This window comes from Ovis canadensis, chromosome 8, assembly GCF_042477335.2.
Source record: "Ovis canadensis isolate MfBH-ARS-UI-01 breed Bighorn chromosome 8, ARS-UI_OviCan_v2, whole genome shotgun sequence".
NCBI lineage: Eukaryota > Metazoa > Chordata > Mammalia > Artiodactyla > Bovidae > Ovis > Ovis canadensis.
In genome coordinates, this window is record NC_091252.1 from 38,916,475 (window position 1) to 38,932,237 (window position 15,763).

At 39.4% G+C, this 15,763-nt stretch overlaps 1 protein-coding gene across 1 annotated transcript in view; it reads right to left on the reverse strand.

Moving 5' to 3' along the window:
- Positions 1–15,763, reverse strand: part of LOC138444753 (uncharacterized) — a 193,241-nt gene that overhangs the window by 79,344 nt on the left and 98,134 nt on the right. The window contains exons 21-25 of the mRNA XM_069598139.1: positions 13,781–13,983; positions 10,929–11,084; positions 8,630–8,723; positions 7,826–7,963; positions 954–1,108 (exon numbers count right to left, since the gene is read on the reverse strand). Of these exons, the coding sequence (XP_069454240.1) occupies positions 954–1,108; positions 7,826–7,963; positions 8,630–8,723; positions 10,929–11,084; positions 13,781–13,983 (746 nt within the window). The remainder of the gene's footprint in view (positions 1–953; positions 1,109–7,825; positions 7,964–8,629; positions 8,724–10,928; positions 11,085–13,780; positions 13,984–15,763) is intronic.

A 15,763-nucleotide genomic window follows, 5' to 3' on the forward strand; every position in this document is an offset into this window, starting at 1 on the left:
TTCTCTTATATTCACTGGGCATGCTGCTGTGTCACCATCCTTGTTGGGGACCACGGCGTGCCTAAAGCATGCACCAGCAGTCCCTCCCCACTCCCAAACTCCATAGCCTGGCCCAGTGTTTGTACTCCCAGTGTCCTTTGTACCTTCCTGTTCTGAACTGTAGGGGTCCCTGGACTGACGTGGCCTTAAGGGTCCTCTTGACTAGACACGTTGGTCTTAAATCTCCCATCCACACACTGGAAGTGTGGATTTAGGACACTTGAACTCTGGCCATGTGTCAGATTAATGGCATCTTGAGGAGTAGAGAAGCTTTGCTTGTCATTTTCTTTTTCATTCTAAATTTCCCAGGATTAGACTAGAGTGTCATTGGTATGCCTCAGTTATTCAGAGTATTTGTAATTATTACAGAATACAAATCTCTCTCTTTGTCACAGTGAGATGAGATCAGGATATAACAGGATGTCCCTAGTTTATAGATACATATCTGTAGAGGCCCTGCCTCTCTGACAGTTACTGTTCTATTATTCTCAGCAATGGAAAAACCTGTGGTAGGATAGTGAGGGTAGTTCTGTCCTTTTCGGTTTAAAATAGAAGTGGAAAACTTGGACATGTTCATACTTTTCTTCCTTATGTTCTACCTTCTTTGGAGTTTGAAAAATAGAGAGGGAAGGAGGGGGATGACAGGAAGAGAAAGATAAAGGAAAAGAGAGAGAAGAGAAAAGAGGTTGAAATTGGAAACTGTTGACTCTCCTTCATAGACTGGAGCATATTAGAAGAAGCTAAGCCTTCTTGTTCATACAATGTTTTCAGACAAGGTCTTAAAAATTTTAACACATGGTGGTCACTCTGGGAGTTTAGGCATCCTTCAATCCCATAATACTTGTATTAAATGACTTAAAAGAGGATACTTTTGTTATTATAAACAACCCCCCACTGCTACCCCCATGCAGTACCTTTTGATAGCCGGGAATCTTTTTGAAGGATGAGTAAGGGCATCTGAGACTTTTGGAATTGGGGCTAACAGCATGCCTTCTATGCCATTCACAATTCTGGAATTTCTTCTGGTTGGACCCACTCCACTATGATTTCTCAGACCAGAACTTATTTCCTACAATATTTCAAACCAAAGTGAATTAAATTTGCTGAATTTGTAGGTCTTGTGGTGCTGACAGTAAAATTATCTAACAGCTGTAACTGATGCCAAATATATGTAAATGGCTGGGTACCCTAGGGGTGAGAGAGAGTAGAAGGGAGAGAAGAGAAGAGAAAAATTAAGGGAGCGCATGGAAGAGATACCACTTTGTACAATGAAAGGGTGAGGCACTAAGTGTGACTATTTCCAGAAGAGAGTTGTCTAAAGTGCTCTCAGAAAAAATTTCTCCATCTTACAAGGTGGCTAGTTGGAGTGCTTTGTATAGGGGCCTCTCAAGAAATACAGCTGATGAGCTTCAGGGTACAAGATCTGAAAAATCATCTCAGGGTGCCATTCTGGTACAACCTAAGCAGATGGAGGTGGGCTGTATATGCTGTCCTGTACAATGTAATAATGAAGGAGGGAGAGGTGGCAGGATGGTGGGGAAGAATGGGAAGAAAACGGAAATCTGCATCTTCCAATATTCCTATTATTTAGGAAGGATAAATACAAGGAAAGAGAGAGAGGATTCTTTTACATTTTTCTAAAATACTAACTAAAAGAAAAACATTAAGCCTTAAAAGGAAAGCCCATTCTTTTTCAAAGAAAGAAGGTTTTCCACAGCTGAATTACTGAAGGAAAGGAAAATGAGGCAAAAGAAAAAAATCTTGAGTTAAAAAGATTGACTTTTTCTGAAGACTCTTGGGCTACCCCAGTCTCCTAAAAATAGTAGAATATACTAGTTCAGAAGACACAAGGGGCCTTAGAAAGGATATGAGTGAACTAAGAGGAAAGAAAACAAGCTCTGTAATCAGAGCCCAGTGCTGACACTCAGCAGGTAGTCTTGGCTCTGTCCCTTAACCTATCAGCCTCCATCTCCGAAGGTTATTCAGAGCATTCCGTGAGTCCAGGCTCATCCATCACTTAGCTTACCACCATGCCCAGACAATAGAAACTGCTAAATTGAACCCTTAATTTCTTGACTCCCTCAAGCGCATCGAAAATCCCAACTATGATGATCTTTTGTTTCTATCCTCAAATTCTTTTCCAGTCCCTTCCTACAAATATGGTTACATCTATTTTATTCTTAATTCTCCTACTCCTCAAGCTTCTTTTAAAATTCTGACCCAACTTCTTAGAGTTATGATGGACTAAATGTTTGTGTCTCCTCATAAATTCTTAGGTTGAAGCCCCAACCCCCAATGCGATGGCATTTAGAAATGGGGCCTTTGGGAGGCAATTAGGGTTAGATGATGTCAAAGGGCAGGACCCTAATCTGATAGGGCTGGTAAAGCTGGTATAAGAAGAAGAAGAGACACCCGGACTTTCTTTCTGACTTGAGGACAGTGAGAATGTGGCCATCTGCAAAGAGAACTATTACTAGAAACTGACATGCTGGCTACTTGATCTTGGACTTCTAGCCTCCAGAACTGTGAAAAAATAAATTTCTGTTGTTTAAGCTACCAGTCAATACTACCTTGGTATGGCTTCCCTAGCAGACTAATGCAGAAGCTGTAAATATTCTCTGCTTCTACATTTCTATCATTCTCTTACTTTTCTACTCTGGTAGTCTGGCTTTCACTCCATCCCCATTAGAATAGCTCTCTCAGAGTCAGCAATGAACTTCTGAGAATGTAAAATAGCCTAATTTCAATTCCTGCTCTTCTTGTTCTTCCCTCTACATTTAATTCAACTTCTTCCTTCTCCTCCTCCTAAAATATAATAGCTTTATTTAGGTATAATTGACATTCAGTAAACAACACACAAAGTATACAGTAAATTAAAGTATAAAATAAATTAGATAAGTTTGGACATAAAAGTATACAACTGTGAAACCATTACTGCAATAAAAATAAAGACCATAGCCATCCCTCCTACCCAGCCCGCTTCCTCAAGCAACTACTGCTCTGCTTTCTCCAACTATAGATTAGAATGCACTTCCTAGAATCTTATATAAATGGAATCATGCAGTTATATATTCTTTTTTTGGTTTGGCTTCATCGATATTGTTGTATATGTCAACAACTTATTCCTTTGTATTGCTGAGCAATATTCCACTGTAAAATATACCACAATTTATTTATCTACTCACCTGGTGGTGGACATTTGGATTTTTTCCAGCTCTTAGCTGTTTTAAATAAAGCTGCTATAAACATTTATATATGTCTTTGGACAGACATGTGCTTTCATTTCTCTTAAGTAAATACCTAGTAATGAAATGGCTGAATCATATGGTAAGTATATGTTTAATTTTCTAAGAAACTGCCAAGCTGTTTTGCAAGGTAACCATTTTGCATTCCCATCAGCAGTGTATGAGCTTCAGATCCTCCATGTCATGCCAAGACTCAGAATAGTTAGTTTAAATTTTAGCCATTCTAGTGCGTATGCAGGGGTTGCTCACTGGAGTTTAAATTGCATTTCTCTACTAATTAATGTTGTTGAACATTATTTATGTGTTTATCTGTCACCTGCTCATCTTCCTTGGTGACTCATTTCTTCTTGAAACACTCTCCACCTTTGGCTTGGACACAGTAACAATTTTATTATTGTATCAATTTTATTACAATTTTATTTTATTACACAGTAACAATCTTAGTAACAATTTTATTCTCTGTTTCTTTCCTTCCTTCCTTCCTCCTTTCCCTTCCTTTTGCTTGTTCCCTCTCAAAGTCTCCATCATTTATTCTTCCTTACTATATCAGACTTCCTGTCCCACATCTGTAGAAGAGTATATAAATACACACACACACATATAAAACTCACATGTATTACTATATATATTCATGTATTCATATACTGAAGCGACTTAGCAGCAGTAGCAGCAGTGCCTCTCTACCCCTCCTTGTGCTATGTCTTTTCAGGCTATTACTCTAAATGCCTTCCCACCCCTGTTCTATCTTCCTGTTTGGTGACTTTTACCACTTACTTCCTGGAGGAATCTCAGGAAGTGACTTAAAAGCCTCTCAACCTGGAAAACCCCATTTATATCTGTTTTACATATTGGTATTCTTCATAAGACTAATTGAAGAAAAGATTCCATATGTCAACTATGAATGAAGACCATAGGTGGGGCCAAGCTGGGCATCCATTTTTTCCTAGTACTCATTTGTCTTTTCATACTATGCTTGAGCATCAGAAGATCTTCTCTCTACTCAAAATGATCACACAGTCATCTCTGCCAGTCAAAACACTCATCCTTCAAGTTTTTCCAAATGTCCCCACTCTGTGCTGCCCTTTCTGGTTCCCCAGATGTCAGCTCCCTTTTTTAAAAATTCCTTCTATAGCTTGTTGAACCTCTATTATTCCTTGTATTTAAACCACTTATGAGCCTGTCCCCATTTTAAACACTGGATATAATTTCTCTAGTATTCTTGCCTGGAGAATTCCATGGACAGAGAAGCCTGGCAGGCTACAGTCCATGGGGTCACAAAGAGGTGGACACGACTAAGTGACAAATACTTTCATTTTCACTTCATGAATCAGACTTCAGCATTATCTGATGAGCCTAACTTAAAGTATGTACTGAATTGAGACTTGAGGGGTTGAATTTTTAGAAATCAATATAACTTACTCTATCCCTATTTTCTACTTCAGTATTTGATTTCTATGGGAATTAGTATTTGGCAGTAGAAGTGAAGATTGAATATTCTTGCCATACTTATGAATGTATACTCTTTTATTAATGTAAAGAGTGAAAATACAGAAATGTGCTAAGGGGTAAAATGTGGTAAGCTGTATAGAATTCATATATCAAGAATATAGATGCTGGGAAAGACTGAGGGCAGGAGGAGAAGCAGGAGAGAAGATGAAATGGTTGGATGGCATCACTGACTCTATGGACATGTGTTTGAGCAAACTCTGGGACATAGTGAAGAACAGGGAAGCCTCAAGTGCTGCAGTCCATGGGGTCGCAAAGAGTTGGATATGACTAAGGGACTGAACAACAACAATTTACAATTCATAAGGCTTAGAGAATGTTTAAGACCATCTGGAAAGTTGACTTCCTAAAGTTATATTTAATTTTGCACCTAAATTACATTCAAAAGTATATACACATAAGAGAGAACTATATAAAGTTGTTTTTGGAAATGGGGGGAAATCTCTGTGAATTAGTTCAGAGTGATTTCTAGGATATACTGGTAAGTGGGAAAAAATGCCTTAGAGTATTATATACAGATAAAATAAAAAACCCCTTCATGATACAATCATCAAAAAGCTATGAATAAAAGGGAGTGTCCTCAACTTGGTAAAAAATATTATCTAAGAAAAACTCATAGCTAACATCATATGTAATGGTTAAAGATTGAAAGCTTTCCTCCTAAGATAAGGAATAAGACAATAATATCCATTCTCACTGTTTCTATTCAGCCTTGTACTACAGGGTCTAGCTAGGGCAATTGGACAAGAAAAAGTAATAAAAGGCATCCAGAATGAAAAGAGAATGTTAAATTTATCTCTATTTGCAGAAGACATAATCTTTTACATAGAAGATCCTAAGGAATTTACAAGCTCAGCAAGGTTGCAAGATAAAAGATCAATTGTGTTTCCATAAATTAATAATGAACACTGAAAATGAAACTAACAATTCCATTTACAATAATATAAAAATAATAAAATATTTTGGAATTAATTTAACAAGAGAAGTATAGAACCTGTACACTGAAAACTATAAAATATTGTTGAAAGAAATTAAAGAGTACATAAATGAAAAGACTTCCCATGTTCATGGATCAGAAGATTTAATATTGTTAAGATGGTAATAGTATTCAAACTGATTTACAGGTTCAATGCAATCCCTGTCAAAGTCCCAAATGGCTTTATTTTTTCAGAAATTGACAAGCTGATCCTAAAATTCATGTGAAAATGCAAAGGACCTGAAATAGCTAAAGCAATCTTGAAAAAGAACAAAGTTGGAAGACTTATACTTAATTTCAAAACTTATCACAACTCTACAGTTATCAAAACACAGTGGTACTGGCATGAAAACAAACATATAGACCAGTGGAATAGAATTAAGAGTCCAGAAATACACTGTTACATTTATGGTCTATTGATTTCTGTTAAGGGTGCCAGGACAATTCAATGGGGAGAGATGAGTCTTTTCAACAAATGGTACTGGAACAGCTGGATAACTACACTCAAAATAATGAAACTGGATGCCCTATCTCATACTACATATAAAAATTAACTATAAATGAATCATAGACCTATAGTAAGAGCTATAACTACAAAACTTTTAGAAGAAAACATAGGAGTAAATTTTTGTGACTTTGGATTAAACAATGGTTTCTTAAATATTAATATAACACCAAAAGAACAAGTGAAAAAATAAAAATAGGTGAATTGGACACATCAAAATGAAAAGCTTCTGTTTCAAAGAACATCATCAAGAAAGTAAGATGATCTTCATAATAAAAGAAACTATCATATACTTGATAAGGAACTTATATTCAGAATATGAAAATAACTCTTACAACTCAGTAACAAAAAAATTTAACTTTATAAAAGGGCAAAGGATTTGAATAGACATTTCTTTAATATATATTTACAAACAGCCAATAAGCACATGGAAATATGTTCAATGTCATGTCATAAGTAATTAGAAAAATACAAATCAAAGCCACAAAGAGATATCTTTTTACCCTATTAGGGTGGCCAAAATTAAAAAGATAATAGTAAGTGTTAGCAAACTCAAAACATACATATGTCCTTAGAAAAACTTATGCTTAAATGTTCATGGCAGTATTATTTATAAGAGTCAAAAAGTAATAACAACCCAAAGTCTGTCAGTTGATAAATGGATACATAAAATGTGGTATATACATATACTAGAATACTATTCATCAGTAAAAAACAAAACAAAAAGAAAATGAAGTACTGGTACTTGCTACGACATGGATGAAACTTGAAAACACTGTGCCTAAGTGAAAAAATTCTGACATAAAAGGCCATATGTTGTATGATTCAATTTATATGAAATGTCTAGAATAGGGAAGTCTACAGAGACAGAAAGTAGATTACTGGTGGCTAGGAGATGAGGAAAGTGGAGGATGGGGATTGACTGCTAGTGGATACAGGATTTCTTTTTGAGAATGAGGCAATATTCTGGAATTAGATGGTAGTGATGATGGTATGATCCTGCAAATTATATGTTAAACAGGTGAATTTTATGTTATGTGAATTATATCTCAATAACAACTAAAAAGTTCAAGAGAATATCTTTTGTGTTACTGTTTGTGACAAAAAGAAGGGCAAATGTATGCTTACTTTTATGAAAAGAAATATAGGAATGATAAAACAGAAAACAATGGAATCATCTGTCTACAAAGGGTAGGAGTGGAGGAATAGGCTATTTTCTGCTGGTTGATTCTAGCTGGTCAATATTACAGCATTACACACAATGGAAAAATTAAAATTATTAGCAAACTTCTGTAAATTAAGAGGCCCAGTAAGAATCTGATCATGTGTTACTATGTATTAGGAAAGGAGAAAGGGAGGGGAAGAGGGCAGGAAAGAAAATAAAAATATAGGGGGAAATGGTCAAAAAGGGAGAAAGGGAAGAAGGGAAATAGAAGGATGGGGAAAAAGCAAGTAAGGAGGAGTGTCAAATTGAGGGAGAGGAAGGGGGATGGGGGGAGAATGGGGCAGCCTGACAGTAGCAGTAGCATGCCTCAGGCTTCTCTTACAGCTGACCTTGACATCAGCAGGACAGCTCCCACGGGGGGTGTGATAGAAGGATGCCTGCTGGACAGCCACCATTAAAGCATTCTTCTGAGTAGCCTGGCATGCTAGGGTCACTTGCATATTTTCCACTCCTGAATGGCACAAGAGCTAAAGGAAGAAAATGTAAAAGTAATTAGGAATTTCTCTTATACAGAAAGAGATTAAGTTGAGGGTGGGGATCACCACTCATTCAACAGGTAAATATATGGATCAAGCTGTTGGATTTGCTGGGACCCTTGCTCCTCAGAGACAACTCTAAAGCTGCTTTCTCCCTAAGCAGTATTTCATCCTGTGAAGGCAGGCTCTAGGCCGAATTGCTCTGTATCTGGACACCATCAGGTTTCCCCAGTTGTCAGATGCAGGATGCATAGGCTCTGATGAACTAGCAAACATACGCTCAAAGGCAGGCTCTTGTAAAACTGCCAACATTAGATTAATGTTTAAAACATACACACACACATACAAACCTGCACATACACATACAGAAGCAAAGAAATCCATCTGAGTGGCAGGGAAAAATAACACCAGGTTTGAAAATATTGCTGGACTGCCAGGGAAGTCCCAACATGGGTTTCTTTTTAATACCAAGCAGAGGTTATCTCAAGAGGTATTACATGTCAGACAAGGAAAGCCATCATCATTATTTATGAAGGTGGAACCTTTTCTTGTATATGGGATCAAACTAATATGAATTAAACATTATACTTTTTAAGGAATATGCAAACAAGTTGCTTAATTTTACTTTAGTTTCCTTTTTAGAAAAAAAAAATTTACCTTAAGAATGGCTTCCTTTGTATAAAAACTAAATTTGCCAATTTGGTTATCATCCACTTCAGAGATAGCTAAGACAAGAGTAGCAGGAGAATATCTGCAAGAAGAAACATGAGGTTATTTTGATGCGCCATACAGTTAGCCAGGAGATGCCTGTTCTGGAGGGACAGAGTGACGAGATCAGCTCTGAAATACCAGTAGTAACAGCAAGGACAGATTTTACACAAGACTTAGCATTTCCATCCAAAAGCTGAAGGGCTCCGGTGTCTTTGCAGTCCTTACTGGCCTCAATCTTCTTGCAGTTTGGTTGTGGTAACCATCTATCTCAGACTTTCTGAAATTCTTTTCTCATGATCACTATTCCTTTGCTCTCTTCCATATTTCTTCTTACCTTCTTGACCTCATTTGCACAGGCCCCTCACTGACTTGGCCCCGTTTATTCACTTCCTCACTCTCTCCCATGGTTCCAACAATTGTCTAAATGGTCTTTGCAGCCATGTTTCTGCCTTGGGACATGGTCCTTCATTCATAACTATAAGACTTTGTCAAGCAATTGAATATCTAGGAATCTTGGTTTCTTCATCTGTAAATGGAAATCCACCTATCTTAATGGAGATAATATGCATGAATGTGCTTCTCAAAATGTAAGTCACTATGCTCATGGTTGGATGGCATCACCGACTCAATGGACGTGAGTTTAAACAAGCTCTGAGAGACAGTGAAGGACAGGGAAGCCTGGCGTGCTGCAGTCCACGAGGTCACAAAGAGTTGGATCTGATTTAGCGACTGAACAACAACAATAATGCTCATGTTTGGTATATGTTGTTGTAATGGCACTCCAAAGTGATAACTTGAAGGAATTAACACATAAAACACATGCAAATTCAAGATACAAGTTCCTTGGATGTAAAAACCTTCCCCTGGTAATTCAGAAAGTGCTTCAGATCTTGAAGGATCTCTGGGTCATCATTGGGAGGACCAGTCACCACTTGGCCAGGTCACAGAACATTCAGACAGTTTGTGTTGATGGGTTGATTCCGGCTGAACAAAAATATGGCCTATTTTCACAGCAGTGTAAAATAACAGCTCTGGCAGGAGGCCCTTGATGATCCAGAGAACAGCCTGGCTCCAGGTTGGGGACCTAGCCTCGTTTGAGGCCCAGTCACACTTCCTGCCTTCAGCTTCTGTGAGATATCTTTGTATCTTTACAATAAATCACGTTTTTGGTTTAGGTTATATGACAGGATACAGCATGGGGGATTTTGCTTTCAGGGGACAAGTGGCAATGGCTGGAGACATTTTTGATCATCACAAATGAGGGAAAGCATACTGCTCACATCTGGTAAGTAGAGATTGGGGATTTTATTAAACTACCTCTGATGTTAAGAACAGCCCTCTCCAAGAAAGAGTTTTCCAACCTCAAATTTCAAATTTCTGAGGTTGAGAAATTCACTCTGTGGTCCTAACCCCTTCATTCCAGCATATGCTCTCTCCTTTAGCATACTGCTATACTTTGAGCAGTGATACACAATAGCAAAACAAAGGTGACCTTCCCTCCTTTAGAGTCAGCTCTGCCTTCCTTGGGGTGGGACTCATACCAGGAATCTCCAGGACAAAGCTAAGACCCCTCATGGGAAGACAGACAAGGAAAGAAGAGGGAGATGAGTTTAATCCTGACTTTGTATGGGGGGAAAAGATTCCCTTCCCCCACTGAGTAGATTCTGGTCTGTTACTAGTAAGAGTGTTTTCTTTTAGGCAATGGGCTAAACCTATGGGGCATGAAAAAGAGGTTTCACTGGTTTGAGTTGGCATCTTACACTGGCAAACAAAAGAGCCTGACATATTGCCATACATGTTAGATACACATTGCATTAGAGTTTTGAGCAAACAGTTGCTAAAAACCTTGACTGACTTTTTCCTGGTCCCAGGGAAAGTAAGAGCAGGGACCTGGGCAGGGATCCATGATTCTTGCCCCATCAAACCAACCCTCACATCCCTTTCTATCTGGAAGCAACATGGTTGCCCTGGGCAGTTGCTGAGCCTAAGATTCCATCCATTTGAGCTCTCTAATCTGATTCTTCCATTTTTCAGTTATTCGATGTTTTTAATCAAATTATCCCCCTTGATTGAGATCTTATTTTTTCCCATCCTATTAAAAGGAAAACAAAATATTGACATCAAGGCAGATAGATTATAAGGGAGAGAGTTTAGAATACAATTGCATTTGTGATGCTGATAGAAATTATTTTTCATTGCCATTCTACTGTTTCATTATTTTTACTTTGACTCTCTCAAGGCTCACCTGTCTATGCAATCACTGTCCTCCAGCAGAGAGGTTATAAAGACAGGAGGTGGATGGACCACCTTGTCCTTGTGTGATGCAGATTCAAAGTGAACAGGCCTCAGATACAAATGGAACTCCTCAAAACCCATCTCACATGCCAAATCCTTATAGAGACTAAACAAGAAAAAAAAAAAAAGCCAAGAACATTTGCTGTTAATTTCCCTAAAAGGAAAGCAAGTGGTAAGAAAACCAAGCCATCTGAATAAGCATAAAAGCAAAAGTCAAAACAAAAGTAAGCCAAGTCTGATGTGAAATAAATGAGTCACAAAGGTTTTGAGTTTGCCCTCAGCTATGATGGTTAAAGATAGTAGTTAAGGTAGGAGGAGATATGCTTGGGCACTTCCCCAACTCTCATTTCCTGCAAGCTGGCTTCTGTCTTCCGAGCGCTCCTGAGGTCACCAGTATTGCTCTCAGTAGAAAGTTGACCATTTTTTCTCAGAGATCCTCGGGGCTGGCTGTCTGCTCCTTGAACCATTTTGTTCTCCTGAATTCAGGATCTCCACGCTTCTGCCTCATAACCACTCTGTCTTCACTGGCTTCTCCTTTTTTCCCTTTTTTTTTTGAAGCAGCCTTCCCCCACCACCCAATGGCGACCCACTCCAGTATTCTTGTCTGGAGAATCCCATGGACAGAGGAGCCTGGTGGGCTACAGTCCACGGGGTCACAAAGGTCGGACATGACTGAGTGACTTCACTTTCTTTCCCCCACCACCCATGCCATGCCATTGGCCTTGTTGGAGACCCTTCAGGACCCCGTGCAGGTTACCCAGATTGCTTGGGAGGGGACCCCACCAGCTGCTCCCTCAGGCTGTTGATGACACAGTTGCTCATTGCTCTGATGGACCTCAAAGAGCTGCACCCATGCCATGCCAGGGCCCTGGCTGTGGGGGGGTGGGGGCCAAGCACCACTGCCCACATCCTGCCACTGCTGCTGCCACTGTTTTCTGGCTTCTCCTCTTCATTTTCAAATTCCTGGTGTTTCCTGGGGTTCCAAACCCAGTCCTCTTCTCACCTTCCCCCTGTCCTCCTTGGGAAGTCTGTCATTCAACTCTGGGCCATTATCATCTCCCTTTTGTGTAAGAATCTGTGACCCCATCTCTGTCCTCCCTCAACTCTGAGCTCTCTTCCCCCATGACTTGCAGCTCCATTCAGATGTCGCTGTGGCATTTCAGCCTTCTGTGTTTAGAATTCCTTCCTTTCTTCTCTTATCCCCATTTAAACACATTTCTTCATCTTGAGAAGTTGGTACATTAAGGCTGAGTTCAAATGACACCTACATTAGTTTGCTAGGCTGCTGTGGAACAGTACCAAGCACTGGGGGTGGTGGTGCTTAAACAACAGAAATCTGTCTCAGTTCTGGAGGACAGAAGTCCAAGATCAAAGTGTTGCAGGGCTGGTTCCTTCTGAGAGTGTAGGATCTGTTCTAGGTTCTCTCCTCGTCTTACAGATGTGCACCACATTCTTATGGCTTCACACTGTTTTCCTTCTGGATTCATCTGTGTCCAAACCAGCTCTTCTTAGAAGGACACCAGATATACTACAGGGCTCTCTATATTAGAGCCCACCCTAATAACTTCATTTTCTCTGTAAAAGACTCTATCTCCAAATAAGGTCACATTCTGAGGTACCAGGGCTTAGGGCTTGAACACTTGAATTGTGGAGGTACACAATCATCCCTAGGCCTTCTTCTGCGGAGCTCTCTCTGATTCCCTTAGAAAGAATGAAACACTCCATTCCCTGTGCTCCTGTAGTATTTTGTTCATATGACTAGAATATCATATTAAACTCTATCAGGGGTAACTTTTACATTGTGAACTCCCTGAGAACAAGGATCAGAAATTATGAGGCGGTAGTATCATAGTGGTTAATATTATCTTGGCTCATAGTTTGATTTCTGCTTCTACTACTTTCTGGTTATGTGATCTCAGGAAAATTACTTTTCTGAGCCTCTACTTTCTTGGTGGTAAAATGTTTGCAAGCTATCATATCATAATTCCATATCATAAGGACATCATTAATCTATTATAACATAAGAATATTTTGAGAATTAAATGAACTAATACATGGAAAGTTCCCAGTACAGACCCTGGACACAGTAGGCCCTAGATCATGGTTTATGGTGGATAATTGGACTCTCTGTGTCTTCAGGGACTCTCATGGGACAGAACACGAAACTCATACATGTTTGCAACAAATCCTCAAGTTCCATATTTTTCCCATTTAGGGAACATGTTCACATAAATGTCTTACCATCCTCTCATGCTCAAAGCCAAAACAGAACTCACCAAGCGTTCTCTCCCCCTACCTGTTGAACATTTCATACTTCCACCAGACCTGGATGCTATCACTGACTCATTCTTTCCTTTCTGAAGGCCCTCCACTGGTTCTTCTCTGCTATTCAACTTCATTATATTTGAGCACTCAGTATCATTAGGTGCTTGATGAGGGTCAGTCTTTATACCCAATAGGATACTATGGAAAACAACATGGACAGAGCTTTTACATTTAGGGAGCTTACAGTAGCAGGAAAACTAATAAACCAACATTAAGCACTTAATTAAAAGGCAATGGCTGAATGGAGAAAAAGCCCAGGTGCTTAGAGGAGAACCCAGACTAGCCGAGTAGTCAGAGAGGCCTGTGGGAGACCTGAGAAGAGAAACAGGGAGGGAGGGAAGGTGGAAAGGAGGTCATCATTTCAGTCATTTAGAAAGCTCACTCTGGTTACTCTGGGGGCACAGATGGGGCAAGGCTTGCGGTAGGAAGATCCACAGTCTATTACCCTCCATGTGGATTGTGAGTCCCCCAACTGACCGTGCCAAGTGTACACTCTCCAGACTCATCTCTATCAGCCTATGCCGGAGGGTCAAGAGTTCCAAAAGTTTGGAAAACATCTCCAGGAGCAGCACTTGGGAATCTTGGCCTTGGTTCTGTCCTTGGTCTGCTGCAGATTTGAGTGCAAGCAGGCCTGTCTCCCCCACAAGAAACGGATCACCCATCACTTTAGCTGAAAATAGCTGAAAGAAAACAGAATACTTTTAAAAATACAAAATAAAGAAAGAAATTTGAACATATTAAGAAAAATATGTCAGCAGTACAGACTCTGGATCCAGAGTTCCTAGGCTTGAGTTCTAGCTCTGGCACTTACAAGCTGTGAGATTTAGGGCAATTCACTCAATTTAACTGTCTCTCAGTTTCATCATCTGTAAAGTGGCAGTAAGGATAATAACAGCACCTCAGTTCAGTTCAGTTGCTCAGTCGTGTCCGACTTTTTGCAACCCCATGAATCGCAGCACACCAGGCCTCCCTGTCCATCACCAACTCCCAGAGTTTACTCAAACTCATGTCCATCAAGTCAGTGATGCCATCCAGCCATCTCATCCTCTGTAGTCCTCTTTCTTTCTGCCCCTAATCTCTCCCAGGATCAGGGTCTTTTCCAATGAGTCAACTCTTCCCATGAGGTGGCCAAAGTATTGGAGTTTCAGCTTTAGCATCAGTCCTTCCAATGAACACTCAGGACTGATCTCCTTTAGGATGGACTGGTTGGACCGCCTTGCAGTCCAAGGGACTCTCAAGAATCTTCTCCAACACCACAGTTCAAAAACATCAATTCTTCAGCGCTCAGCTTTCTTCACAGTCCAACTGTCACATCCATAAATGACTACTGGAAAAACCATAGCCTTAACAGGAACTAATAAATCATAACTGTATCATAGGGTTGTTGAGAGGGTTGAGTTAAATATATGCAAAAGTACTTGGTACATAGCATTTGCTATTATCATTATTATAAATGTTTTAAGCCAAAATAAAGAGAGAAATGACAAAGATGACCTAAATAGAAGTCTCTGATATATTTCAAGTATTTTAGTGACCAATGATAATAATGATAATTTCTTATAAACTCTAATTAAAGTTTCAAAATTTTCAAGTATTTTCATGTATATTAACTCATTTTTATTTTCACAAGATCCTCGTGATTTAAATCACAGATTCTATTATGTCCATTTTATCAGTTAGGGATCTGAAGCAACACTGACATTTTCTAAGGTCAGACAACAGCACCAAGAATGAATTTATGTTTCCTAGCTCCAAGCCGCAGTTCTAGAGTACACCAAGCTGCCTCTTCAGTGCTCCTCTGCTCAAGTCATCCAAACCTTGGGTGATTCGTGAAGTTACTACATTGTTCTTTAACATCCTCCTGGCTTGGTCACCTCCTCTGCTCTGACATTTTTGCTAGCTTCTAATATACCACTTCCAGCAAGGATCAAGTCTGGGGACCACCTATAGTCTGTCTTTCCTGGTTTGGCATCCCAAGAGTAGATAGACTTATCTACCAAAGGCCTTGCCTACTCAAGGATGCAATTTCTAGACAATTGAAGTCTTCCAAAGTGATCAAGAGATTTATTAATTTCCTGCTTGTCTTTTGAGCACAATACCTGCCCCATTTCCTGTCCCAGTACAAAAGATTAATCTGAACATTTATCATTTCTAGGTCTCAATTTGAACATATTTTGAAAAATAATAATTTAAACTGTATGGGAAATTCTCTGGTGGTCCAGTGGTTAGGACTCGGTACTTTCACTACTGAGGGCCTGGGTTCAATCCCTGGTTGGGGAACTAAGATTCTGAAAGCCATGCAGAGTGACAATCCATCAATCAATCAAAAATAAAACTGTGTGGCATCAGCCCAGATATTCACTACAATTTTTAAGAGAACTAAAAATACATTTTAAAAATCTGGTATCATAATTGCTGCTGTTTTAGTTATTAAATCGTGTCTGACTCTTTGCAATCCTA